This window comes from Pinus tabuliformis, chromosome Q (genome assembly GCF_031772625.1).
Source record: "Pinus tabuliformis cultivar Carrire ecotype Pingquan chromosome Q, CPIR1, whole genome shotgun sequence".
Lineage (NCBI taxonomy): Eukaryota > Viridiplantae > Streptophyta > Pinopsida > Pinales > Pinaceae > Pinus > Pinus tabuliformis.
In genome coordinates this window covers 1140831698-1140854786 of record NC_142296.1, presented here as the reverse complement: position 1 = coordinate 1140854786, position 23089 = coordinate 1140831698, and the positions used below count along the sequence as shown (strand labels likewise).

Here is a 23089-nt window from a genome sequence, read left to right as displayed (position 1 = left end):
CAGATGGATGTGGAGGCCGCTTTCCTCAATGAAGTAATTGAGGAAGGAGTGTACATAGACACATAGAGCTACCTTAGGGCTTTAAGGTGCATGAGAGGAAATCTCATGTTTACAGAATAAAGAAGGTTTTGTACAGACCTTGGGATGGTATTCTCAGATACCACCAAAATATCAGTAAAAAACAGCAAACATCGGCTCAGCCAAAAAACGGAATTTCATGATTTTTTTTTGATAAAATCAGGATGTTTGCAACACTGATACATACCAAGGAGCCCCAGCCTTAAGATGATTTCATCTTGTCTTTTCTATTGAATTCATTGTAAAAGGAGCTCAAAGTAGATTGTATTTTTTGACTTCTTATCATTTTTAAGGTTCATAGTTCATAGCAAACTGTGAGAACCCCCATGAAACACGTATAAAACACTGATCTCCCCTCAAACAAAATTTCTCCCCCTTTTTAAAGTTTATAAAGTTAGGAAAAGCTAGATTGTGTGCTTCCCTCTAACTTTAACACCCACCTTTTTAAAAGGTACTACTACACATACATGATTTTATACTCACCTATTCAAAAGGGACTACTTACACATATATGACACCCCCTCTTCAAAAATTTTAAAATCATAAAACATATAATAAGCCCCCTTTTCCAAATACTTTTGTTAGCTTTAGAAAGCACATGTCAAAGAAGTAATTAAAACAGGCTTACTAGATAGACAATGCAATGTCCTCACATAACAATATCGTCCTTCACACAATAATGATGGCTTTCACAAAATCCAAATAAACCCCAAGTTTAACACCTCTTCTCCTCATGATGTGGCTCTTCTTCACTGGCTCCTTATCAACCCACAACAACCGCTGCACAAATCTTAAGTGCCTTTTGGCAGCCCCAATGAGCCCTCACAGACTTCCCACTCCTTTCACAAACAATCTTCACCTTCTGGCTATAACAGATAGGGGACTTCACACAAAATCTTACCACCTCCCTCAGCTCTAAGGACCTTTAATTTCCTACAACTTGGCCTCTATTTGATTATTGACATCAAACTTTTCATCATAACTATAAATTTATTGCGTCAGTATTGGACTCTTCAATCTTGAGAAAGTGAACAACGTCCTCAAATATAGCAACATTGCACTTACAAAGTGTCCAAAGGCATTTAGTCAGAATGATGGTGAAAAAAATCAGCATCTAGAGACTTTCACCTTACTTGGACATTACAAGCTATAAGCTTACAAAAAACAAGCATATTGAAATGACAATTACAAGTGAAAGGATTACAAAATTACAAATTGACAACCTTCACCAAAACAATCATTTTGTATAGAGAATTGCCTGTGCACAATTTTGCTATGCAAGTTGAAAAATTGCAAGATAAACCACTTAATTTATGGCAAATTTGTAAGATGAAACCCTTTGTTTAATCATAGATAGTATAAATATTTATTTCTTAAGCCAAATGGTAAAATTGTGGAGCACTTTTCTTATAACGGGGCATCATTTTGTGTCTATGAAAATTCTGTTGGGAATGTAATGTTCAATGGACATGTTCTGTTTAATAACCCTAAAGTTTCCTACGGACTTCTACCCATGAAAAAAATATGATAGTATCAATACCTTTTAAGCCACATTTGTGTTGAAGGAAATGTAACTAGTTCGGTCTTCATAAATGTACTTTTGATATTTGTATTTATTCAAGAAAAGAAATATTATTTTTATAATATACGTCAATGAGTTTCTTGCTCATTGAAATAGGTCTAGCACATATTAAAGTGCTATACGTGACTCAAAAAGTCAAAATAAAATGTCGAAGACCTTAAGGGCATGTTACTATAGGTATACTTATGTATTATAGTCAAAGAAGTCACCTCCAAGCAAAGTCAAGTCTCCTCCAAAGCAAAGACACCTCCAAAGAAGCAATCCGAGCTATATATGTCAAGTCGGCCAGCAGTCTTCTAGTCGGCCTAAAAGGAGGGACAGTCCTCTATATATAGAGGCTGTCCACTCCATTATAACGTCAAGCAATCCTCTCTGAAATCAGCGAAGTAAAGGGACTAGAAAAGGGTGGAAAAGAGCGAAGGAAAAGGGTCTCCAAGTGCAGCGAGGAAGAAGGGTACACAACCGAGTTTAAGAGGTCTGTTCTAGGGCAGCTGCAGTCACACGTGCGAGGAAACAGAGGGCTGTCCCTGCAGTTATGACAGCAGCAACTCACAGTCATCTATCTCTCTTTGTTTGGGGCTAAATCTAGGCCTACAAGGCCTCCTACTCAAGTGTAGAAGAAGGGTACTCAAGCGAAGGAGAGAAGGGTATACAACAAGTAAACCTCCCACACGTGTGAGAATCTAGGGCTGCTGTACAATCACTTCAGTCTACACCTACATCTCAAGAAGGATTTCATTTGAAGGAAGGTGTCTACATAAGTGAAGGATATCTCTAAGTATAGAAGAGAAGCATCTCATCTAGAGCAAGTGCAACAAGGTGTACCAACAGCTGAAAGAAGAATGAAGTGCCGGAAGGAGGAGGACAAAGTGCCGGGAAACAAAGTGGTGGAAGAACTAAGTGCCGGAAGGAGGAGGACAAAGTGCCGGGAAACAAAGTGCTGGAAGAACAAAGTGCCGGAAGGAGGAGGACAAAGTGCCGGGAAACAAAGTGCTGGAAGAACGAAGTGCTGGAAGGAGGAGGACAAAGTGCCGGGAAACGAAGTGCCAGAAGAAGGAAGTGCCAGGGAACAAAGCACAGAAAGGAGAAAGGACTTGACTTGAACTTGGAGAACATTCTAGTCAAGGGTCTAGGGTTTGGCATTGATCAATAAGAAGCTTCAATAAGAGATACTTACTAAAGGGTTTTCCTCTCAAGAGAAGAGGTTTTGGCCCTGGTAGAGAGCGAACATCTTGTGTTCTTATTCTTATGTTTTTGATAGCAGTTTGATGAAGTACATATTACACACACATGCATTTATAACAAGAAGAAGATTAAGCTAGCAAGAAAAGTAAAAAGACTCAACATATTGTTATCAAGTAGAGAAGAATCCTAATATACATACTAGCCCTCGATTCTTCAACAATTTGAACTAACTAAAGTACGTAGAAGTATATTGATGAGAAATATATGATCATTATATAAATCCTATAACACTCAATTATACAGTTTGTCCACTGACTGCTATCAAATTGAGAATCTCGAGTATGCAATCATAGTTTACATACCAAAGCCCACAACCGGAAATACCTCCAGATAAGTAGGAACTTTAACCACATGAAGTTCAACACCTGCCTCCGTGACAACAATAAGCCAATCAGTGATAAATTTCTAATCTTAGAGGTCATCAGCCATAAAAAAATTCAGTTTATATGAAATATGAAAATAGGAAATTATACAAAATAACTCTATCTGAACAATACAAATAATAAAATTCCATCTCCTACGGCCTACATACTTTCCTGTCACCTGATTTCTCTGACTGCGCAATTGTCATTAATGTAGAGTCCACAGGTGATATGCAAAAAATTAAAGCTCTAAAACAAGCAAATATATATTTGCAGTTCAGGCTGTGTACCTTGGTGCTAATAAGGGGTGCAAGTAAGATACGAAAGGCAGGCTACATAACCTGGTGCAAATAAGGGGTGCAAGATATGGAGGACTTGGCCAATTTGTAGATACTCAAGGCCTTTGCCTGTATAAGGTAAAAGATGACATCGAGGAGGGAAATGTTGCCAAAGATTATATATGGAGCCAAAAGAGAAAATCTTCCAGGGATAAGGGCACTGTGAAGAATTCCCAAAAAAGGCTCTCCAGGATATGGTGAAAAGAAGCTTGAAGATGCAAGATGACCAACAGCTTCCATAGGAGTGCTCATAACAAGAGTGACCAAAGGGAGAAATTGCTAAAAGTAAGATGAGTAGAACTCTCACAATCTGAACAAATGAAAGAGGAATATAAGATGCACTGTAGAACCATAGCTACCCAGGATCGTTTTCTTTTTTGTTTGACTAAAAAATATAACAATAAATCAAGATAAATGCATTTTAATATATATTTTTAAGAAAACAATTATAGAATTGCAATAGTAATTTTAAGAAAACAATTATTGCATAAATTTGCATGTGCAGACCTAGAATTTAAGAAACCACAATATGGTTGCCTCGTGCCAAATTTTCTATGGAATTGAGGATGAAGTGATTTAGAAGAGAGATGGCGTAGTCTGAATTTGTCAAAATGAAGTATTGATGATTGCAGTAGAACATGCTTATGTTAGAAGTACGAGAATTTTTTGAGTGAAAAGATGCTAAATATCCCAAATTATGAAAAAAAATTATGACCTTGATTGATTAGAACTTATATTTTTTCAACTAAGATGGATAGTGTGCATTAATTAAGAGAGAGAACATGTGAAAATTATGGCGAGAACAGTTACTTCCCTAGGTCTACATACTAGTTTGAATCCCTCTTCATGAAGGTTCCATCTTTGTATTTATCGCAGGCCAACAATGTAATAAATACAAGATGGTGGCCTACAATAAATATAAGTCATCCATTACTACATTCTCCTTTATAATCTGTATATTTCTTTAATCTTCTTTAACATTTTTTTTTTCTTTAATATAGCGCATACATGTATTGCTATTATTAAACATGCATAGTGAGTTGTTCAAAGTGTTATTCAATATTATTACGTGGTGTAACAGAGTACTGTTTAATGTATAGCACTACAGTAAATTAATGTGTACTAAGGCTGTTATTAATGATTAGTATGGTCACATTTAACAGCCATACATTTATTATTGTCTTTAAATTGAAATTTTATGCAAGGCCGTAAACTTTTGACCAAAAATTCCACCATATTTCCATACTCTGCTTTGGGCACCATCAGAATGTCATGTGTAACAATATCACTGAGCAAGTTAGCTTAAGAAAATTACTAACGAGTTCAACCTTTATAGCCAACCTCCCTGACTATAAGAACACCCATGAACTTCTAGTACCTCCACTCGTAAATGAGGATTTATATCAACTACAAATACTCGTATGAAACTATGTAATTTGCCCATTAATTAATTTTGCTAAGTAAACTCCTCTTTTTGCAATTTTGGCATTCAGAAAATATTTTGGCATGAAAAACTTAGGAAAAGTGGGTTGAGGGAGCTCCCACTTAATTTTTGGAGAAAGAAGCTACAAACATTAGAGAAAAAAGAAAATTAATTTGGTAGCGGGATGTGGGGGGCACCCACAAAAAGGGGAATTCGAACCCCTTAGGAAAATTGAACCAAGGGAGAAGGAAGGAAGAGGAGGAGTTCAAACTAGTGGAGCCCACAAGGAGAGGAGGAGCAGCAATTATAAATAGAGGAGAAGGGCCTCATTTTGCCATCTTTAGACAGTTTGACATCTGAACTTGAGTTGCTTGAGTTGTTTAGCCAAGTAGACCAGTGATGTTGATCACAAGAGATTTCCCAGAAAGAATTCCAGCTTTTCCTCCGGTGAACTTCAAGTGTCACCTTAAGAGAGAATTGGGAGTGATTTCTGGGCATTTGAGCATCCTTTCCACAGGATTTACATCAGATGGTGCGTGTTTCTCCTAGGGCGCAGAAGAGAATTCATGGGGCCGAGAAGAGCCATCAAACAAGGGAGTTTGGGAAGAAGATTTTGCAGAAATTCTCCCATAAGAAAGGTGAGTTTCTTTTGGCATTTTGCAGGGCTAGGAGTGTTGATATTTAGGTCAAAGTCCCCATTAACGACTTTTAGGATTTATTATGAGTTAATAGAGGCATTGTTATTTTAAAGAGACCCTTCTTGGGCTTTTGAATCATGTAAAAAGGTGAAGTACTGGGTCAAATATGAATTATGTTGTCTCCACACAAAGTTGACCTTAAGATGATCAAGTCAGCCTCAAAGAGGGCTATTCAACCTCACCAAAGGACTATAAATGAAGCATTTCGAATTCCATTTGAAGCACACACAATCAACAAGCTAGTTGGATATCTCTTGAAGCTGAAAAACTGCAAAATAGAAGAAGGAAAAGAAGGAAGTGTGAGTTTCGTCTAGGAGAAGGAAAGGAAGAAGATCAAAATTTTGGCGCATCTATCTCTCTCTCTCTCGTGCCTTGGTTTTGAAGATCGAAGTTCTCTTGTTGATGCCGTAGCTAGTTGTTGTATGTTGTTGCTGCCAGATCAAAGTATAGGTTGAAGTTGTTGGTGTTGAGTGTTGCTGCCTCAGGAAGTTGTATTGGGCCAGAATTGAAATTCCTATGTGAAGATCAAAGTCTCCAAAGCAAGGTCGAAGTTGTTGGGTTAAAGAAAGTGTTGCTATTGTTGTTGTTGCTGCCAGGTCAAGTAGGATCATTTGCAAGAGAAGAGGAAGGCTGACTTGGTGTGGAGGAAAGTTTGTGTCAAGGTCTAGAGTCTTGGAATATCTCCGGAAAACTATTGAAGGAAGAATTATTGACTGGGTTTTCCCCTAGAGAGGGCTTTTTCCTTGGCTATGAGCCTATATCCGATGTCCATTGTTTATGTGTTTTTTCTTTGGTAATTGCTTGATGAACTAAAAGAAAGAATATATAAAGAAACCTAATAAGAAGTCAAGAACATCACAAGTAATTATCAAGTATAAGAAAATCATTCTGCCTTTCTGATTTTCTAACAACGCAGGACCACCACCCCTCCTGGACGAGGCCCACCACCCACCTCTACCCACTGGAGGAGTTATTGCTTCGCTTTGGGGAGTTCTGAAGTATTTGACATTGAGGATGAGGGGTATAGTGTAAGTGCAGTGAGTGTCTGTGTTCATGGACGGTGGAGTTACCCACATTTCATTGTTGTGCAAATGGTAGAGCGTAGAGGTATACACACAAAGGCTTTTGAGGGGTTCCTAGTGTTGGTGCCAGGAGACAGGACCATGCAGTGCACGAGATATGTTCCCAGTTTGACCTTGACCATGGAGAACTACTCCGTGACAGATCATTTTTTTGTCATCGATGTGTCGGACACCAATGTGGTGATGGGTGTCCAATGGTTATATTCTTTGGGGCGTGTCACTACTAATTGGAAGAAACTGGAGATGGAGTTCTTGGGGCCAGATGGGAAGCTGGCGGTACTAAGAGGCATGCATTCATAACCGCCACAAACCATGTCAGCTCACAGGATGGACGTTGATTTGAGACAGGGAGACATAGCATGGACAATAAAGTTGTGTATCTCAAATTCGGGGAAAGCAGGGGTAGCATCCACACCTAGATATTTTAGCACTTTTAGAGAAACATCAAGGAATATTTGGAGACATTCCTCCTAGCCATCCACCAGATAGAGGCTTTGAGCACACCATAAAGCTGGAGGAGGTGGTGCATGCAATCATTACCACTCCCTAGAGGCACCCCAAGGCATACAAGGATGACATTGAAAGAGTTATTCAGGAATTGTTTCCATTGGGGCACATCAGGCCCAGTTATAGTCCCTTTGTTTCTTCAATTGTATTGGTGAAGGAGGGCGGGACTCTCTACATGTGCATTGATTACAGGGCCCTGAATAAGGAAACGTTGAAAAACCGATACCCGATTTCATGCATTAAAGAGCTGATGGACAAGCTTAGAGGGGCTAAACACTTCTCTAAGATAGACTTGCGTTCGGGATACCATCAAATTCGGGTGAAAGAGCAGGATATCCCGAAGACCGCATTTTGGTGTCACTATAGGCACTTTGAGTTCTTGGTGATGCCCTTTGGGCTAACCAATGCACCAGTGACTTTCCAATCATGCATGAACTATGTGTTCCACAAGCGGCTACGTAGATTTGTGTTGGTGTTCTTTGACAACACTCTGGTATACAGCAGGACTTAGGAGGAACATCTGCAACACTTGGAGGAGGTGCTACGAGTTGTTGTTGTCTTGCACTACACACCTAAGCTAGTGAAAAAAGCCCTTAATCCCACAAGGTGTGGTTGGTGGCCAAATCAAGAGATGGGGTTGTCACCTATTCCAAACTCTCTCTGTTTAAGCTCTCTCCTTGGTAAGCTAAGGGGGGTGGTCCCTAAGGTGAAGTCTACAGGAGAATCCTCTTTAGTATTCTGAATCCTAGACAAGAAATCAGCTACTGTATTTTGTTTCCCTGGTCTATCTAACACAGTAATATTGAATTCTTGTAAAAGTAGGAGCCACCTTGTAACTCTGCCATTAGTAACAGGTTTGTTCATTAGATATCTAATTGCAGAATGATCAGTATGAATAAAAGTTTCATAGCATGTTATATAGTGTCTAAACTTATTGATTGCATGAACAACAGCTAAGAACTCTTTTTCAGTTACAGTATAGTTCAACTCAGTGGGAGTCAAATTTTTACTAGTATAGTAAATGGCATAAGAAACTAAATCTTTTTGACCCAACACAGCTCTTAAAGTTGTATCTGAAGCATCTGTAGAAATATGGAAAGGGAGTTTCCAATTTGGTCCTCTCAAGATAGGTGCTTCAGATATTCTTGTTTTCAAAGTTTCAAATGCTGATTGACAATCAGGATCCCATTTGAATTCACAATCTTTTGTAAGCAGTGTGAAGAGTGGAGATGCTATTTTAGTAAAGTTTTCTATAAATTTTCTATAATATCCAGTAAATCCTAGAAAACTTCTAACATCTTTTTGACAATTTGGAATAAGCAATTTGGAGATGACTTCAACTTTTGATCTATCAACTTTAATTCCAACCCCTGAAATATGATGTCCTAAAACAATACCTTCAGTAAACATCATAAAGCATTTTTCATGGCTTAATGAAAGGTTTGTCTCTTTACATCTTATAAGGACTTTTTCCAAATTTTCTAATGCCTCTTTAAACGAATTACCATAAACTGTAAAATCATCCATATAAACCTCTACACAACCATGGATTAGATCAGAAAAAATTCCTAGTACTACTCTTTGGAATGTCGTGGGTGCATTACATAATCCAAAACGAAGCACTCGATAAGCAAAAGTTCCCCATGGACAGGTAAATGTGGTCTTATCCTGATCCTCAAGTGCTACCTCAATTTGATTATAACCACTAAAACCATCTAGAAATGAAAAGTACTTTTCGCCTGCTAATGTATCTAATACTTGATCAATAAAGGGCAAAGGAAAGTGATCCTTCAAAGTTGCTTTATTCAATTCCCTATAATCAATGCATACCCTCCATTTACCATTCTTTTTGGATACTATAACCAAAGGAGAAACCCATCGACTATCTGAAATTGGATAAATGAAGTTTACATTGAGTAGTTTTTGGAGCTCTTCTTTCACTATCTCCCTAAGATTTGGATTCATCCTTCTCTGAGGTTGTCTGATTGGTCTACTGTTTTGCTCAATATAAATATGATGCATGCAAGTCTTAGGATCAATACCTTTCATATCAGTATACTCCCATGCAAATGCAGTAAAATATTTTTGCAAGATTTTGGTTAGCTTTTCTTATTGTGATTTTTCCAAATTTTTGTTGATATTCAATGTCTTACTTGGAAAAATCTCAATGGTAGAACTACCAAACTCTTCCATAGAATAAAGAGACATTTGTCTTGATGATAAATACTCAATGTCAGAATCTAACTGAAATTGTGTGTGGTCATATTTTGAAGATGTTCCAAAATTTTCTAATGTGTTCAAAATTTGACTATCTTCACTAATTTCAGAAATGGTAAAGACAGGTTGTATATTGTCCTCACATCGACCCATTCATTGTCTCCTACTTCTGTCACTGTTTTTGCTGGAGGATACAAATTGAATTTCTTTGTCGAACAACCATCAGAAATGTACATATCCCCAGATCTACAACTAATGAAAGCATCAGCTGTGGCTAGCCAAGGTCTTCCTAAGATGAGTGGATGCCTCCTAAATTACTCTTGGGAGTCAAAATCATGAAATCTACTGGATATTCCCAAGAATCTAAGGAGACCGAAATATCTTCTAATACACCATCTGGTTTGATTATTGATCTATCTGCAAGTTGCAGTAAGGAAGGTGTAAAAAAAAGATTAGGAAGTTTTCGTTGTTCCATAGTCTATCTACTCATAATGTTGATAGCAGCCCCTAAGTCAATCAAAGTATTTGGAATTTCTATCCCATTTATATGTGTCTTGACAATTGGACTATCTGGATCTACATATTTCTGCATGGTAATTTTTCCCATCATGATATCTGCAATTTTTCCTACCAAGTGGATTCTTCTTGTATCTCTTGGTTTCCTTTCTGGTCTTTTACGACTCAACTCCTTTATTGTTTTTTCTAGAATAGGAATCTCTCTAATGGCTTGTAGCAAGGGAATCTTGATACAGACATTTTTTAATTCATCTAGGAAATCATAGTCAGGCAACAAGATTTGTTTTTCCACTCCTTTGTCAATTTGTAATCTTTCAGGGAAAGGAGGTGTGGATGAAGATGCAGGTTGCTCAACTACAGGAGTTGTGGGGGTTGACTCTTTTTCTTTTTCTTTCTGAATGTTTGGGTTTTGAAGAGATGCTTCCTCAGAACCTTTATTGGCTTTAAGAGAATCCTCCTTAGAGGTATCTTGCTTTTGAACATCTATAGAAGGTTTTTCTAGCACTCTACCAGACCTGAATTGTACATCGTTGAGAGGAACAATCATATAGGTAGGAAATTGTTGTCCTTCTACCATGTAAGCATTCTAAGGATTTTTTTATTGGAATTTGGCAATGGCCTCGCTAGTAGTTGATTTGTCTTTTGTTGAAATGGAAGAAAGAGTTGAGAATTTGGATTTTGTTGAGAAGGTTGTTGTTGCGGAAATGGTAATGAAAGCTGTGGGTTTTGATTTGGAACTTGTGGATTTTGTTGATTTTGAAAAGATGGAGGATATTGATAAAATTGAGCAAATCTCCCATAAGGATTTTGCATCCCTTGTGCCCATGATTGGTATGGATTTTGAGATTGGGGCCAAGGTTGTTGCCAAGAATTCCAATTTGGTGGGAGCTGAAAGTTCATAGAATTGTTAAATCCTTGATTTTGTGGCCCCTGCCATGGTCTTCTTGAAACAAAACAAAGGGATTCTACTAAATTTGGATCTTCCTAAAAGACAACTTTAAGCCCAGGAATTGAAAGACAATCCTTGGTCTCATGGCTTTCTGAGCAAATCACACATGTCTCTACAACTTTTGCATCCAAGGGACATTCCCTTAAAGCATGTTTCTTTCTACATTTTGGACAAAAGATGGCTAAGACTTCGGCTTCTGCTTTCTGCTTGTTTTGTATTTTAAGGGTGTCTAGTTGTTCACTAAGGCTCCCTAGAATATCAGTTTTGAACTCATCAAGCATATTGCCAATCTCTGCCCTACTTACTGATCCAGTTGCAGATTTGTTTGCTCTAATAAAAAAAGGATCTCTAGGCCCTTTTTCAGTTTTAGATTTTCCCCTTGAGAGATGGACACATAGTTCTACAGTCTACTATGTCATGGAGTGGAAGTTGAGAAATATCTCCCTTCCCCATCATGTTTAAAATATCTATCCATTCATCTCTAATGGCTTTTAATAGAAGGGCTTTCAAGGTTTCCTCATCTAAATTACTCATTTTTGCTCTCTTTAAGTTGTATTGAAATCTTTCAAGTAAATCCTCCAGGTTTTCATCTTCTTTTTGCATCATCTTGAATACCTCATCCTTATGATTGGTGGGCATGCAATAATCCAGGTATCTATCCAAAAATGTTTGTTTCATATCATTCCAAGTCCTAATAGATTGGGTGACTAATCCCATGAACCATTTCAAAGCAGCTCCTTTCAATGTTGAAGGAAACAGTTTGAGTTTTTTAGAGTCTTCCATATAGTCATAGGTTCGGCATAAGACTTCAAACTCAAATAGAAATGTTTCAGGATCCTCACTTCGCAACCCATAAAAGTTTGGGAGGACAAATGGTGAAATGTTTTTCATTGTTGTATGGGTCTCCTCATCGACTATAGGGAATCTAAATGAGTTATCTCCATCCCTATTTCCTCCATTGTTACCTCTACCTCTTCCATTGTTTCCTCCTCCTCTACCTCTACCTCTACCCCCTCCTCCAAATCCATTCACTACTTCCTCTGTCATGATAGTTTCCTCAGAGTTCTCAGAGTCCTTTGGTTCTTCTATTAACGGCGAACGAGGAAGAATTTCTCCCTCCTCTTCTTCAAGTGATTCTACTTCTTTGATTACAATGTGTTCCCCTGTAGAAGTGAAGAAAGCTTCTTCTCCTAGGTCAGATTTGATGGATAGTGTGGGAGAGTCTCCTAATTTAGCTGCTGCCCCTTGAATTCCAGGAATCCTAAGGTTGGGAGTGTGAGTCGGAGATGATGGAGGTGTATCTTGTCTATGCCTTGAAGTAGCTGGAGTTGTGAAAATCGAACTTTTGGCCCTAGCTATAAACCTTCCCCTAGAATCTCTTGCTCTATGCATGTCATTTTTTTATTTTTTATTTTTCAAGTCGGGCTAATAATTCTCTTTCTGATCTTCTAGGTCACACCAGGTGCAAGAAGAGAGCATAATCAAGAAATTATTAATCTAACAACTCTCTTTTCTGATCCTCCAGATCACACTAGGTGCAAGAGGAGAGCATACTTCAAGAAGTTATCAATTTTTCCCTTCTTTTTTTTAAGAGATTGACTACCTAGTTACACTTCCCCGACAACGGCGCCAAAAAGTTTGCTCAATTTAGTGTGTCCTAAATTGCTACATTAATTATCAATCCGGGCGTCGTAAACTGATAAAGTGTGGCGCACTACATGTGCAAAACAGCCTCTTTCTTATATTTTTGTCGTTTTTCAATTTTTATTTTGTTTTTGGGGGTTTTTATCTTCGTTTATCTCCTAATGTGAATCGCTATTCCTAAGTCTTTAGAAAGCAAGCATGGATATGGATTTTAGGCAATTACGTCCTCTATAATGGTTTTCAGCACTTAACACTTCAGAAGATCTTAGAATATACTAGTGATGACAGTAATGCTTGAACAAGAATGGAAAATGTGTTGCTATTTAAAACAAGTAAATAATGAACTATTAATCATGAAACTATTATCTCTGCTGCTGTCTAAATACAGAAAAGTGATTTAAGCTACTGCACTCAAAGAAATCAAAAATTGCAAGGAAAGCAAAACTAAAATCAAATTACATCATTCATAATCCGATTTCTCGCCAGTTAGTCTAGCTATGGCTTTCGGAGATAATCGTCAATAACATGAGCAATCTTATATCTAATTGCAGAAAAGTAAAACTAAAATCAAATCACAACATTCATAATCTGATTCCTCGCCAGTTAGTCTAGCTATGGCTTTCGGAGGTAATCGTCAATGACATGAGTAATCTGATATCTAATTGCAGAAAAGTAAAACTAAATCAAATCACAACATTCATAATTTGATTCCTCGCCAGTTAGTCTAGCTATGGCTTTCGGAGGTAATCGTCAATGACATGAGCAATCTGATATCTAATTGCAGAAAAGTAAAACTAAAATCAATTCACAACATTCATAATCTGATTCCTCGCCAGTTAGTCTAGCTATGGCTTTCGGAGGTAATCGTTAATGACATGAGCAAGTTGATTTCTAAACTAACTAACAAAGCAAATGAACAAGACTGAAATCAACAAAACAGAATTCGAATTAAAAAAAACTAAGAAAAGCAAAGTCAGCAGAGAATTAATCCCATGTCACTAGTCATTGCGAAAATTATATGCAGATGCCTGGGCTGCCTACTCTATCCCGAAATATACATACACTGATCAGTGTTATACAAAGCTGTAAAATCATGAACAGAAGTGGAATGTTGATACCATAACAATTGAAATATACACAGGTGGATAACTATGGAATATATGCAATGGAAATAAGGAAACAATGCATGAAACTTTACAGAACAATGAAAACGAAACCTTACCGTACAGTGGCCCTCTGCACAGCCTCGGTCAACAGGCTATTAATCCAAAATTACGTTCACGCAATCATGTAGAAACAGAGTCTTCTCATATATTTCAAAACACAGTTACAGCAATAAGACTAGTGTCACAACACAGTGAACTTTGAACAGCAAAATTACATTCAAAAAGACTAAGACTATGCATATAGAAACGCGTTATTTATAACAAAGGTTACATAACTGTTTTCCTGTGAAACTACGTCAACGGGATACACGTAAAAGACAGCGTCCATGCATTTAGCGTAATGGTTGCCGAGACTATTAAATCTATCAATTGTGGCTGCTAGATTCGCATCGTGGGGCAGTCTACAAGTGGAACCATGACCCCAGAGATTTAGGAACGGCCACGCATCCTTCAGAATCCTTCACGTGTTTGAAAACAGAGTCTGGCTGCGATAGGACTCTTACGTTGGACCACCGTTTGACCACCATTGACCACAGCTTCCCTCGATGAATCTGGCTGAACCAATAGGACCTGATCCATGTCCAGGTCATTTCTAACTTGCCCATGTGGCTTGCTTTGCTTGGTGACACCTGCAATCTAGAGTTTAACAAAAACAGCTGCGGAAAGTGATTGGATTCTGTGGCTAATGAGCAAAATCTAGTTCAAACAGCAAACACAAAAACATAGTTAGAAAACCACTTAAATTCTCTTTTAGAATCAATATGCAATGATTTCTGACAGCTTATGGAGTACTGGTGAGGGGAAAAAGTCTGGGAAAATGTGTAGGAGAGGTGTAATTTCAAAGCTCTACACAAGTGTCCCATGTGCATGTGCCAAAGTTCGCCAACATCTGCACATCCTACCTTCTTGCTCAAGGTTGCACAAGTCTCTATGTGAAATTTGTAAAGGTTCTTCATCCTCACACTTATCTGCTTCACTACTCCTAAAGCTATATGCTTGAGGTAAGCCTTACCTCTACTAAAGATGACATTGTATCCTTTATCCTCAAGAACAGTTATTGAAATCAAGTTATTCTTCAGCCCTAGGACAGAGAACACTTTTTAGATCAAGAGAATTACCTGACTCCCTCTCAAAGCTGACAATACCAACTCCCTTGGTAGCATACGTGCCATTGTCTCCAAGCTCAATATTCACCTACATATCCTTCTCATTCAACTGGCTGAAATACTCCCTATTCCCAGTCATATGGAAGGACGCTCCTGAATTAATATACCACGTGTTGCTCCCTACTTAGCTTACCATGCAAGCTATCAACGAAAAATACTTCTCAAACTGAGAGGCAAACTCATTTATCTCAGTTGGCGTAGGTACATGCTCCTTATTTGACCCCTTCTTCTTTCGGTTAGGGCACCTAGAAGCAAAGTGTCCAAACTCATGGCAATGGAAGCACTTGATCTTACTTAGTTCCTTCTTCTTCTTTTCATTTTTCTGACTACTCGCTCTTCCCTTTGGCTTTACCTACAAGAGAAAGATTCTTCTCTTCCTTCTCACCCTTGGAACCCTTGCCATTGTTGCTAGAAGTATCAACAAGTTTGAGCCTTAGCTCGTCCTAAGTGAAGTCACTCCATAGGCATTCCCAATTCCGCAACTTATCTCATCCATAATACTTTGAACAAAAGTATGCCAATCTTTGGTAAACCCATTCAGAGCCACACGCACTAGCTTTGTGTCCATGGGCTTGCTTCCAACAGTTGCTAGCTCATCACGAACTTCCTGAGTTTTGGTGAGTTAGGAAATTACATTCTCACCCTTCTATATTTACCATGCAAGCTATCAATGAAAAATACTTCTCAAACTAAGAGGCAAACTCATCTATCTCAGCTGACGTAGGTACATGCTCCTTATTTGACCCCTTCTTCTTTCGGTCAGGGCACCTAGAAGCAAAGTGCCCAAACTCATGGCAATGGAAGCACTTGATCTTACTTAGATCCTTCTTCTTCTTTTCATTCTTCTGACTATTCTCGCTCTTCCCTTTGGCTTTACCTACAAGACAAAGATTCTTCTCTTCCTTCTCACCCTTGGAACCCTTGCCATTGTTGCTAGAAGTATCAACAAGTTTGAGCCTTAGCTCCTCCTGAGTGAAGTCGCTCCATAGGCATTCCCAATTCGGCAACTTATCTCATCCAATAATACTTTGAACAAAAGTATGCCAATCTTTGGTAAACCCATTCAGAGCCACACGCACTAGCTTTGTGTCCATGGGCTTGTTTCCAACAGTTGCTAGCTCATCACAGACTTCCTGAGTTTTGGTGAGATAGGCAATTACATTCTCACCCTTCTATATTTACCATGCAAGCTATCAATGAAAAATACTTCTCAAAGTGAGAGGCAAACTCATCTATCTCAGTTGACGTAGGTACATGCTCCTTATTTGACCCCTTCTTCTTCCGGTCAGGGCACCTAGAAGCAAAGTGCCCAAACTCATGGCAATGGAAGCACTTGATCTTACTTAGATGCTTCTTCTTCTTTTCATTCTTTTGACTATTCTCGCTCTTCCCTTGGGCTTTACCTACAAGAGAAAGATTCTTCTCTTCCTTCTCACCCTTGGAACCCTTGCCATTGTTGCTAGAAGTATCAACTAGTTTGAGCCTTAGCTCCTCCTGAGTGAAGTCACTCCATAGGCATTCCCAATTCGGCAACTTATCTCATCCAATAATACTTTGAACAAAAGTATGTCAATCTTTGGTAAACCCATTCAGAGCCACATGCACTAGCTTTGTGTCCATGGGCTTGTCTCCAACAATTGCTAGCTCATCACGGACTTCTTGAGTTTTGGTGAGATAGGCAATTACATTCTCACCCTTCTATATCTTGATTGTCCTCAGCTTCTCTTTGAGGACCATCTTCCGATTCTTAAAAGGATTCTAGTAGAGTTGGACTAAGGCATCCCACATTTCCTTAGTTGTATCTTTACTTGCAACATGAAGGACTACATTTCTCGAAGTCCATGTAGGATCATCGTCTTGGTCTTGGCCATCTGCCTTTAGAAAAGCCTTAACTAGTCTGAATCTGAAGGTTCTGCAACACCTTTCTCAGTGAATTCCATTAGCCCAAACTCGTCTAACAAAAACAATATCTAGATTTTCCAAACACCAAAATTTGACGTGCCATCCAACCTATCCTACTCTCTCAACCCTAATCCTGTGTCAGTCGTCATCTTTTAACATTGAAGACTTTGTGTTGGTCAACTCCTGTTCACAACTCTGATACCATGTACAAAATTGCAATGGAATAGAACAAAAATAAATGCACAAATTCACACAGTAGAAAAACACAATTTTTCTACAGAACCCAAATAGGAAAACCCTCGCTTGCTTGAAAATATTATTGAAGAAGAATGAGAAATAGAGCTCTTACAAATAGCTTGTTCCAATCAGAAAATACAAGATTTTTCCTGCCTTAAAATAGGCTTGAACTTGTCCAACAAGAACAATATTCAGACTTTCCAAACACCAAAATCTAACGCGCCATCCAGTCTATCCTGCTCTCTCAACCCTAATCCTCTGTCAATTCTCATCTCTCAACCTTGAAGACTGTGTTGGTCGATTACTGTTCATAGCTTAGATACCATGTAGAAATCTATGAAATTCTAATCTGATAATATGAGCAATCTGAAATATAATTTCCTCCCATATAAACACAATTTCTCTACTAAATTGCAGCAAAATAGAACATAAATAAATGCACAAATTCACATAGTAGAACTACACAAATTTTCTAGGCAGCCCAATTGGGAAAACCCTCGCTTGCTTGAGAATATTATTGAAGAAGAATAAGAAATAGATCTCTTACAACCAGCTTGTTCCAATCAAAAAATACATGATTTTGCCTTCCTTAAACTAGGCTTCACACACCTACTAGAATGTTGATCCTTCCCCTCAAAATATGTGCAACCCCAAGCTCCTAAATCCTTGTGCAAGGTTTCCTATTTCCTAGCGCATTAGGTGTCCTAAAAGTAGGAATTTCTCCCTATTTTTCAGCGCACTTCTCAAGGCTTTCTTCCTTCTCCAACTCACACTAGAAATCTCCTAGGATCCTTCTCGCACAAACTCACACATAAATTGTGATTACAAGTTGTGCCTTTGATCTCCTTATAAACACTTCGAATTGGATATTGTTAGTAAGTTCCATGTTTGGAAAAGTCGAGCTGGTGGTTTCCTAGTTAACAATAGTTAACACATCTTGTTAACTAGTCCTTCCTAATAATTACGAGGCCAACTCCAACAATTCTTCCAGTATAGGATATTGTTAGTAAGTTCTATGTTTGGAAAGGTCAAACTGGTGGTTTCCTTGTTAACAATAGTTAACACATATTGTGAACTAGTCCTTCCTAATAATTAGGAAGCCAACTCCAACAACTCTTCCAGTATAGGATATTGTTAGTAAGTTCTATGTTTGGAAAAGTCGAACTGGTGGTTTCCTAGTTAACAATAGTTAACACATCTTGTTAATTAGTCCTTCCTAAAAATTAGGAGGCCAACTCCAACAATTCTTCCAGTTCCAAAACTAACTCACACTAGAAGACAAATAACTCAGTCTTCCACAAACTCGCACTAGTCAAACTACTTCTTGAACTCGTCCACATCACTGGAACTCATACATGACTAAGGAGAACTCAAATTTGATTCCTTGAATTAAGAAACAAATCAAGGAATCCACTCCTTCGCTACTTTTCAACAATGGAAGGACCTACCAGAGGAGGATGCCACATGGCAGGGAGAATAGGTACTGTTAGCGCTTGAAATTTCACCTCAGGCTGAGAAAGGTAAACTTCAAGGCAACATCAAACCACTTAGCCTCGTAGCTAGCCCTACGGGGCAGGAGAGGGCTCTCTCCGGTCTATCTCGGTAATGATCTTCAATGGGCGAGATGACCAATAGGGAAACACTGATTTTAGGCTAGTAAATTAATCAAGGGGTTTAATTTGGGATTTTTAATGTTTTGGTGGAAAATTGGGGAATGACAATTTCAAGTGCGGGGATTGGACACAGTTTTTGCAGGGGGTTCTTTGGGGCGAGGTAGGAGACAGTATTGATGCCTTTGATAGAGGTGGATGGATGAGAATGACCAGTGAGGAGTTAAGGAGAGCAAGCAATAACCTTGAATTCCCCTTAAACAGTTGAAAACATTGATATTAAGCAAACTTAAAAGCAGAGCATGACAGTCATGAATTCTACTTTAACACTTCATTTGCCTAATTTGCAGAAGGAAAAGTAAGGAAATGATTCACATAACACACTTACAAGTACAAAGAGAAACACACCATCAATACATGTGACCACAAGAATCCCAAAAAGGACTGCAAAACCCTGGTCTTCCTTTGCCAAAAATTGCAGAGATACAGTGAATAATACAATAAGAGCTTCTCCCTCAAGAGTCCAACCATGAAAATGAGCAAGAAAGTACATAATATAGGCCATCTAACATCTTTCCCTGCCTCTAGGGGTCGAGCTCACTATCCTAGGAGCTGTTTCAACCAATTCTAAACTAAGCACTGAAAACTAGGCAATCAAAACAACTTGCCTCTATAAGCTAGGAAACCAATTCATTCATTACATTTTACCTATCTGATGAATGAATCTTCTAGAAGAGATAAATAAGTGCCTAAACATCATAAAATTACATCATTTACAGCAAGGAGGATGAAAATCAACTCCCAAAAAGTCAAATCCAGTCAAACTGCGCTTTGCTGAGCTGTAGGTTGATTTCCTGTACAAACTGCCTGATGGGTCGCGCGCAATTCCTGGACGGGTCGCGCGCCTTTGGAGGCACTTCCAGGTGTCCAAATGAGGCAAGAGTGGGCTTGTTGGAAAGGTCTGGATGTCTACTTTCCAACCCAAGTGGAATTTCTGAATTTGGTTGTCATTTGCCCCTCCAAAATTGCAATCTCCCAAGACTGCTTTCTGTGTGTCAAAAATGTGGCAGAAAGTCATTTTTTGCTTGTTTTTTGACTTTCTGGAGACCCAAAACTTGGTGAAATTTCCTAGTAATGGCTGAGCAAGTGTAACTTTCCATGACAAATCCAGAAATGCTGAGTTTTTCCAAAATGGAGTTGCCAAACGAAAGGGTCAGGGAGGAAAACTTGTTTTTTGCCAGAAAAATCAAAAATGACCCAAAATACTCAAAATTTTTTGGAATTTGTGCTGGAGTTTGAGTTATCTAGTATCATGCTCCTTCAAAGAAGCCTCAGCCAAGATGTGGAGGGGGTCGGGCCTTTTCCTTCGTTTTTGTGCTTTGGCCAACTTCCTTTGGAGCACTTTCATTTTCGCCTTGCATACATGCATCCGCGCCCAATAATGATTTTTCATGTTCCTGAGCAAGTCTTTATCCTGGTTGGCCTTGGCCAGTAACCTCTCCAAATGAGCATTGACCTGAAGAAGCATAGCCTCTCGCTCAACGGGTACCAAATCGCCGGGTCTCTTTCGAGCCAAGTTGCGGTCCTCATGGATCCTCCGCAACTCATCTAGATTGTGCTCCTCCTCAAGCTACTTGTTGCGCTGCTCCAAGTAGGTGATGGTCCATTGTGCCCCTTCTAATCTCTTCTGCAATGCATCATTTTCAGCTCTAAGGTGCTGAATGATCTCCTTTGACTCTAGGCTAGGAGAACTGATATCAAGATCAACAAGCTCTATATCTGGAACACCTGATGGCCCCTGATCAATCTTGGGCTGTTTGCCCCTCTCTGATACCTGTGCTGCTGTCGGAGACGAGGCCCCTTCCACCTAGTGTGGAGATAACACTCGTGGTGCTGATGAAGAAGGCGAGACCCCTTCCACCTGGTGTGGAGAAAATACTCGCCTAGCTGCTGCAAATAGGGCCCTATGGCCTCTCTGATAAGTGACCAATGGAGGAGAACTGACATGTCTAGCCTCAGGGATATCATGATGCTGTGATGGTCCTCCCTCCTCATGAACAATCTCAGGATGTGGTGGTGGTGCTGTGAAGAACTCACAAGAGATAAACTCCTCCCATGGGATGCCATGTTGAGCCAACTGATGTATGACCACAAGCTGAATCAAACCATAATGATAGAGGCTCCTATATTGTTGTGCTGGGCTCTTCCTCTGCATCAAAGGCACCATCCTCTCAATATTCTGGCACAAGAAAACCGGGATGTTCATCATCCGTACCCGTGTGAAATGCATCAATAAGCGAATATGGTATGAATACACAAGTGAAAATCTGCCCTCACAGGTGAAATAGCGCATGATAAGCCTCATCAAAGGAGCATACTCATTCCTCAAAAATCTGAAAGGAAATACACCCGTCACTTGTCTCATAAATGCAGGTTTGATGTAAGGCTCAAACTGAACACTGTCCAATATTTTGCGCTTGTTCCACACTTCTCCTACGTTTGGTATCCCTGTTGCTTGAGCAATCATCTCAGGTGTCAATGTAAAATCCACCCCTGCAAGGTTCACATGCCCATCATGCAAATGCAAAACAACAAGCGAGCCAACTCCCTGTGATGCTGAATCTGAGAGATCCTCTCGCAAAACTCATAACAAGACATATAAAGGAAACATGAGACTGCAATTGGACAAGCCTGCAAATCGGTCAAAGAGGTGGGCTCCTCTCTCCTATGATGACCGCTCTTTCCACCCTTGTGAAGTCTCCTCTGTACCTCAAACTCTGAAGCTGACTCATGGTCATCACTTTGCTCATAATTGGTTTCGGTTTCTGACATTGTTTTAGGAGCAAAGTGGCTGAAATGTACTGTTGTTTCTGCTTTGAAAATCGCTGATTAAAATGTGTTTTAAGGGGACAAGTAGCACAAGGGAAACGTTAGGGAAGGGATACTTTAAATGGAAATCGGGAATAATAATGAAACAGGGAGTTTAGGGGAAAAATCATTGCATATACTCATTATACACTTTTACTTACAAGAATGTTATGGGAGGTAGGGTTAGGGTTTTAATTTTTTGATTTCTTAGGGAGAGGGGTAGGGTTTAAGGCTCTTAGCAAATTTGGAAGGGAAATTTAAATAAAATGATAAGGAATATGTAATGGGAGGTGGACAATAGGAAAGAAAAGGGATACCTCAAAACAGCATAATAAACCCTAGCAATTTTGACAATTTCAAGCCCAAAAGCACAATGGAGACTTTTACTTGCAAAATGAAGACCTTTAAAAATACAATCATGATCTTCTTGAACTGTAGCAAGCAATAATTTTTCATGATTTGAGGGCCTACCTTGCAAAATTTAGCAACTTGTGGTTCCTTGACAGCTTGCTGGCGGTTTTGTGTAGAGGGAACGCTGATGGGTCGCGCGCCTCACCCAACAGGTCGCGTGCGCCTGACGGGTCGCGCCCGTATAAAATTTGCACTGGCGGAGGTGCCCTGACGGGTCGCGCTCGTCTGACGGGTCGCGCGCCAGTCTCGACGGGTCGCGCGTCTCCCAAACTCACCGAATTCACTCAAACGCTCTTGCAACTGATTTCTCTATCACTTGGATGCACAATGAAGCTTGATGGAGGGAAATAGAGCCTTTATAGCCTTGCTTTGAATAAATTTCATGTCACAACCCACATTCTAATGTTTTTCATGACACTTTTTAAACTTTGAATGCTGCTGACTTTTTGGTTTCCTTTTATCCTGAAATTGGTTGAATTGATGTTTTCCTTGATAATTTTTTGCAGGGATAGCTTCTGAGGGGTCCTGGCAAGGGAGCCAGGGTTGTATGTTGTTCTTTGAATCATTTTGAATTTTTACAATTTTTACAAAATTTTGAGAAATGACCTTGGCTTTAAAAACAGGGTTTTTAAATCCAAGGTGAAAATTAGCTGCACAAGATAGAATCTTTCGAAGAAACACTTTGAAAATCATCCCTCTGGCTTGCTGGGCACTTATTGACCTTCAGAGACATGACCTTGAAGACAAATTTGACCTAAACCCTAGACCTAGAAATTTTGACCTCAAGACAAGACAAGTAACCTTGAAAAAGTTTAATGACTGAAACAACTTGATCCAGCAGTGCCAAGAGGGGAATAAAGACACCAGCTCCTCCATCAGGGTTATGGCATGCCTAATGGAATGCAATAAGATGACACTGATGAAACACCTACTTATGCAAATGCAAAGAGCTTTGATCGCTGATGGAGGGCTACTAGACCAACTCTAACAGGTACTACAACATCCAACATTATAGTTGCTTTAGGACAAACAAGCTTTGGGCGGGGAGGACTATAATATCCCCATTAATTAATTTTGCCAAGTAAACT

General features: G+C 39.2%; 1 protein-coding gene across 3 annotated transcripts in view; it reads right to left on the bottom strand.

Moving 5' to 3' along the window:
• LOC149223599 (MBOAT (membrane bound O-acyl transferase) family protein) overlaps nucleotides 1–23089 on the bottom strand; it is a 344393-nt gene that overhangs the window by 127171 nt on the left and 194133 nt on the right. For all 3 annotated transcript variants that reach the window (XR_016249480.1, XM_089385884.1, XM_089385885.1), the window contains exon 12: nucleotides 3208–3270. Coding sequence is in view for 2 of the 3 variants with exons in the window: in XM_089385884.1 (XP_089242010.1) it covers nucleotides 3208–3270 (63 nt within the window). In the remaining variant the exon portion in view is untranslated. The remainder of the gene's footprint in view (nucleotides 1–3207; nucleotides 3271–23089) is intronic.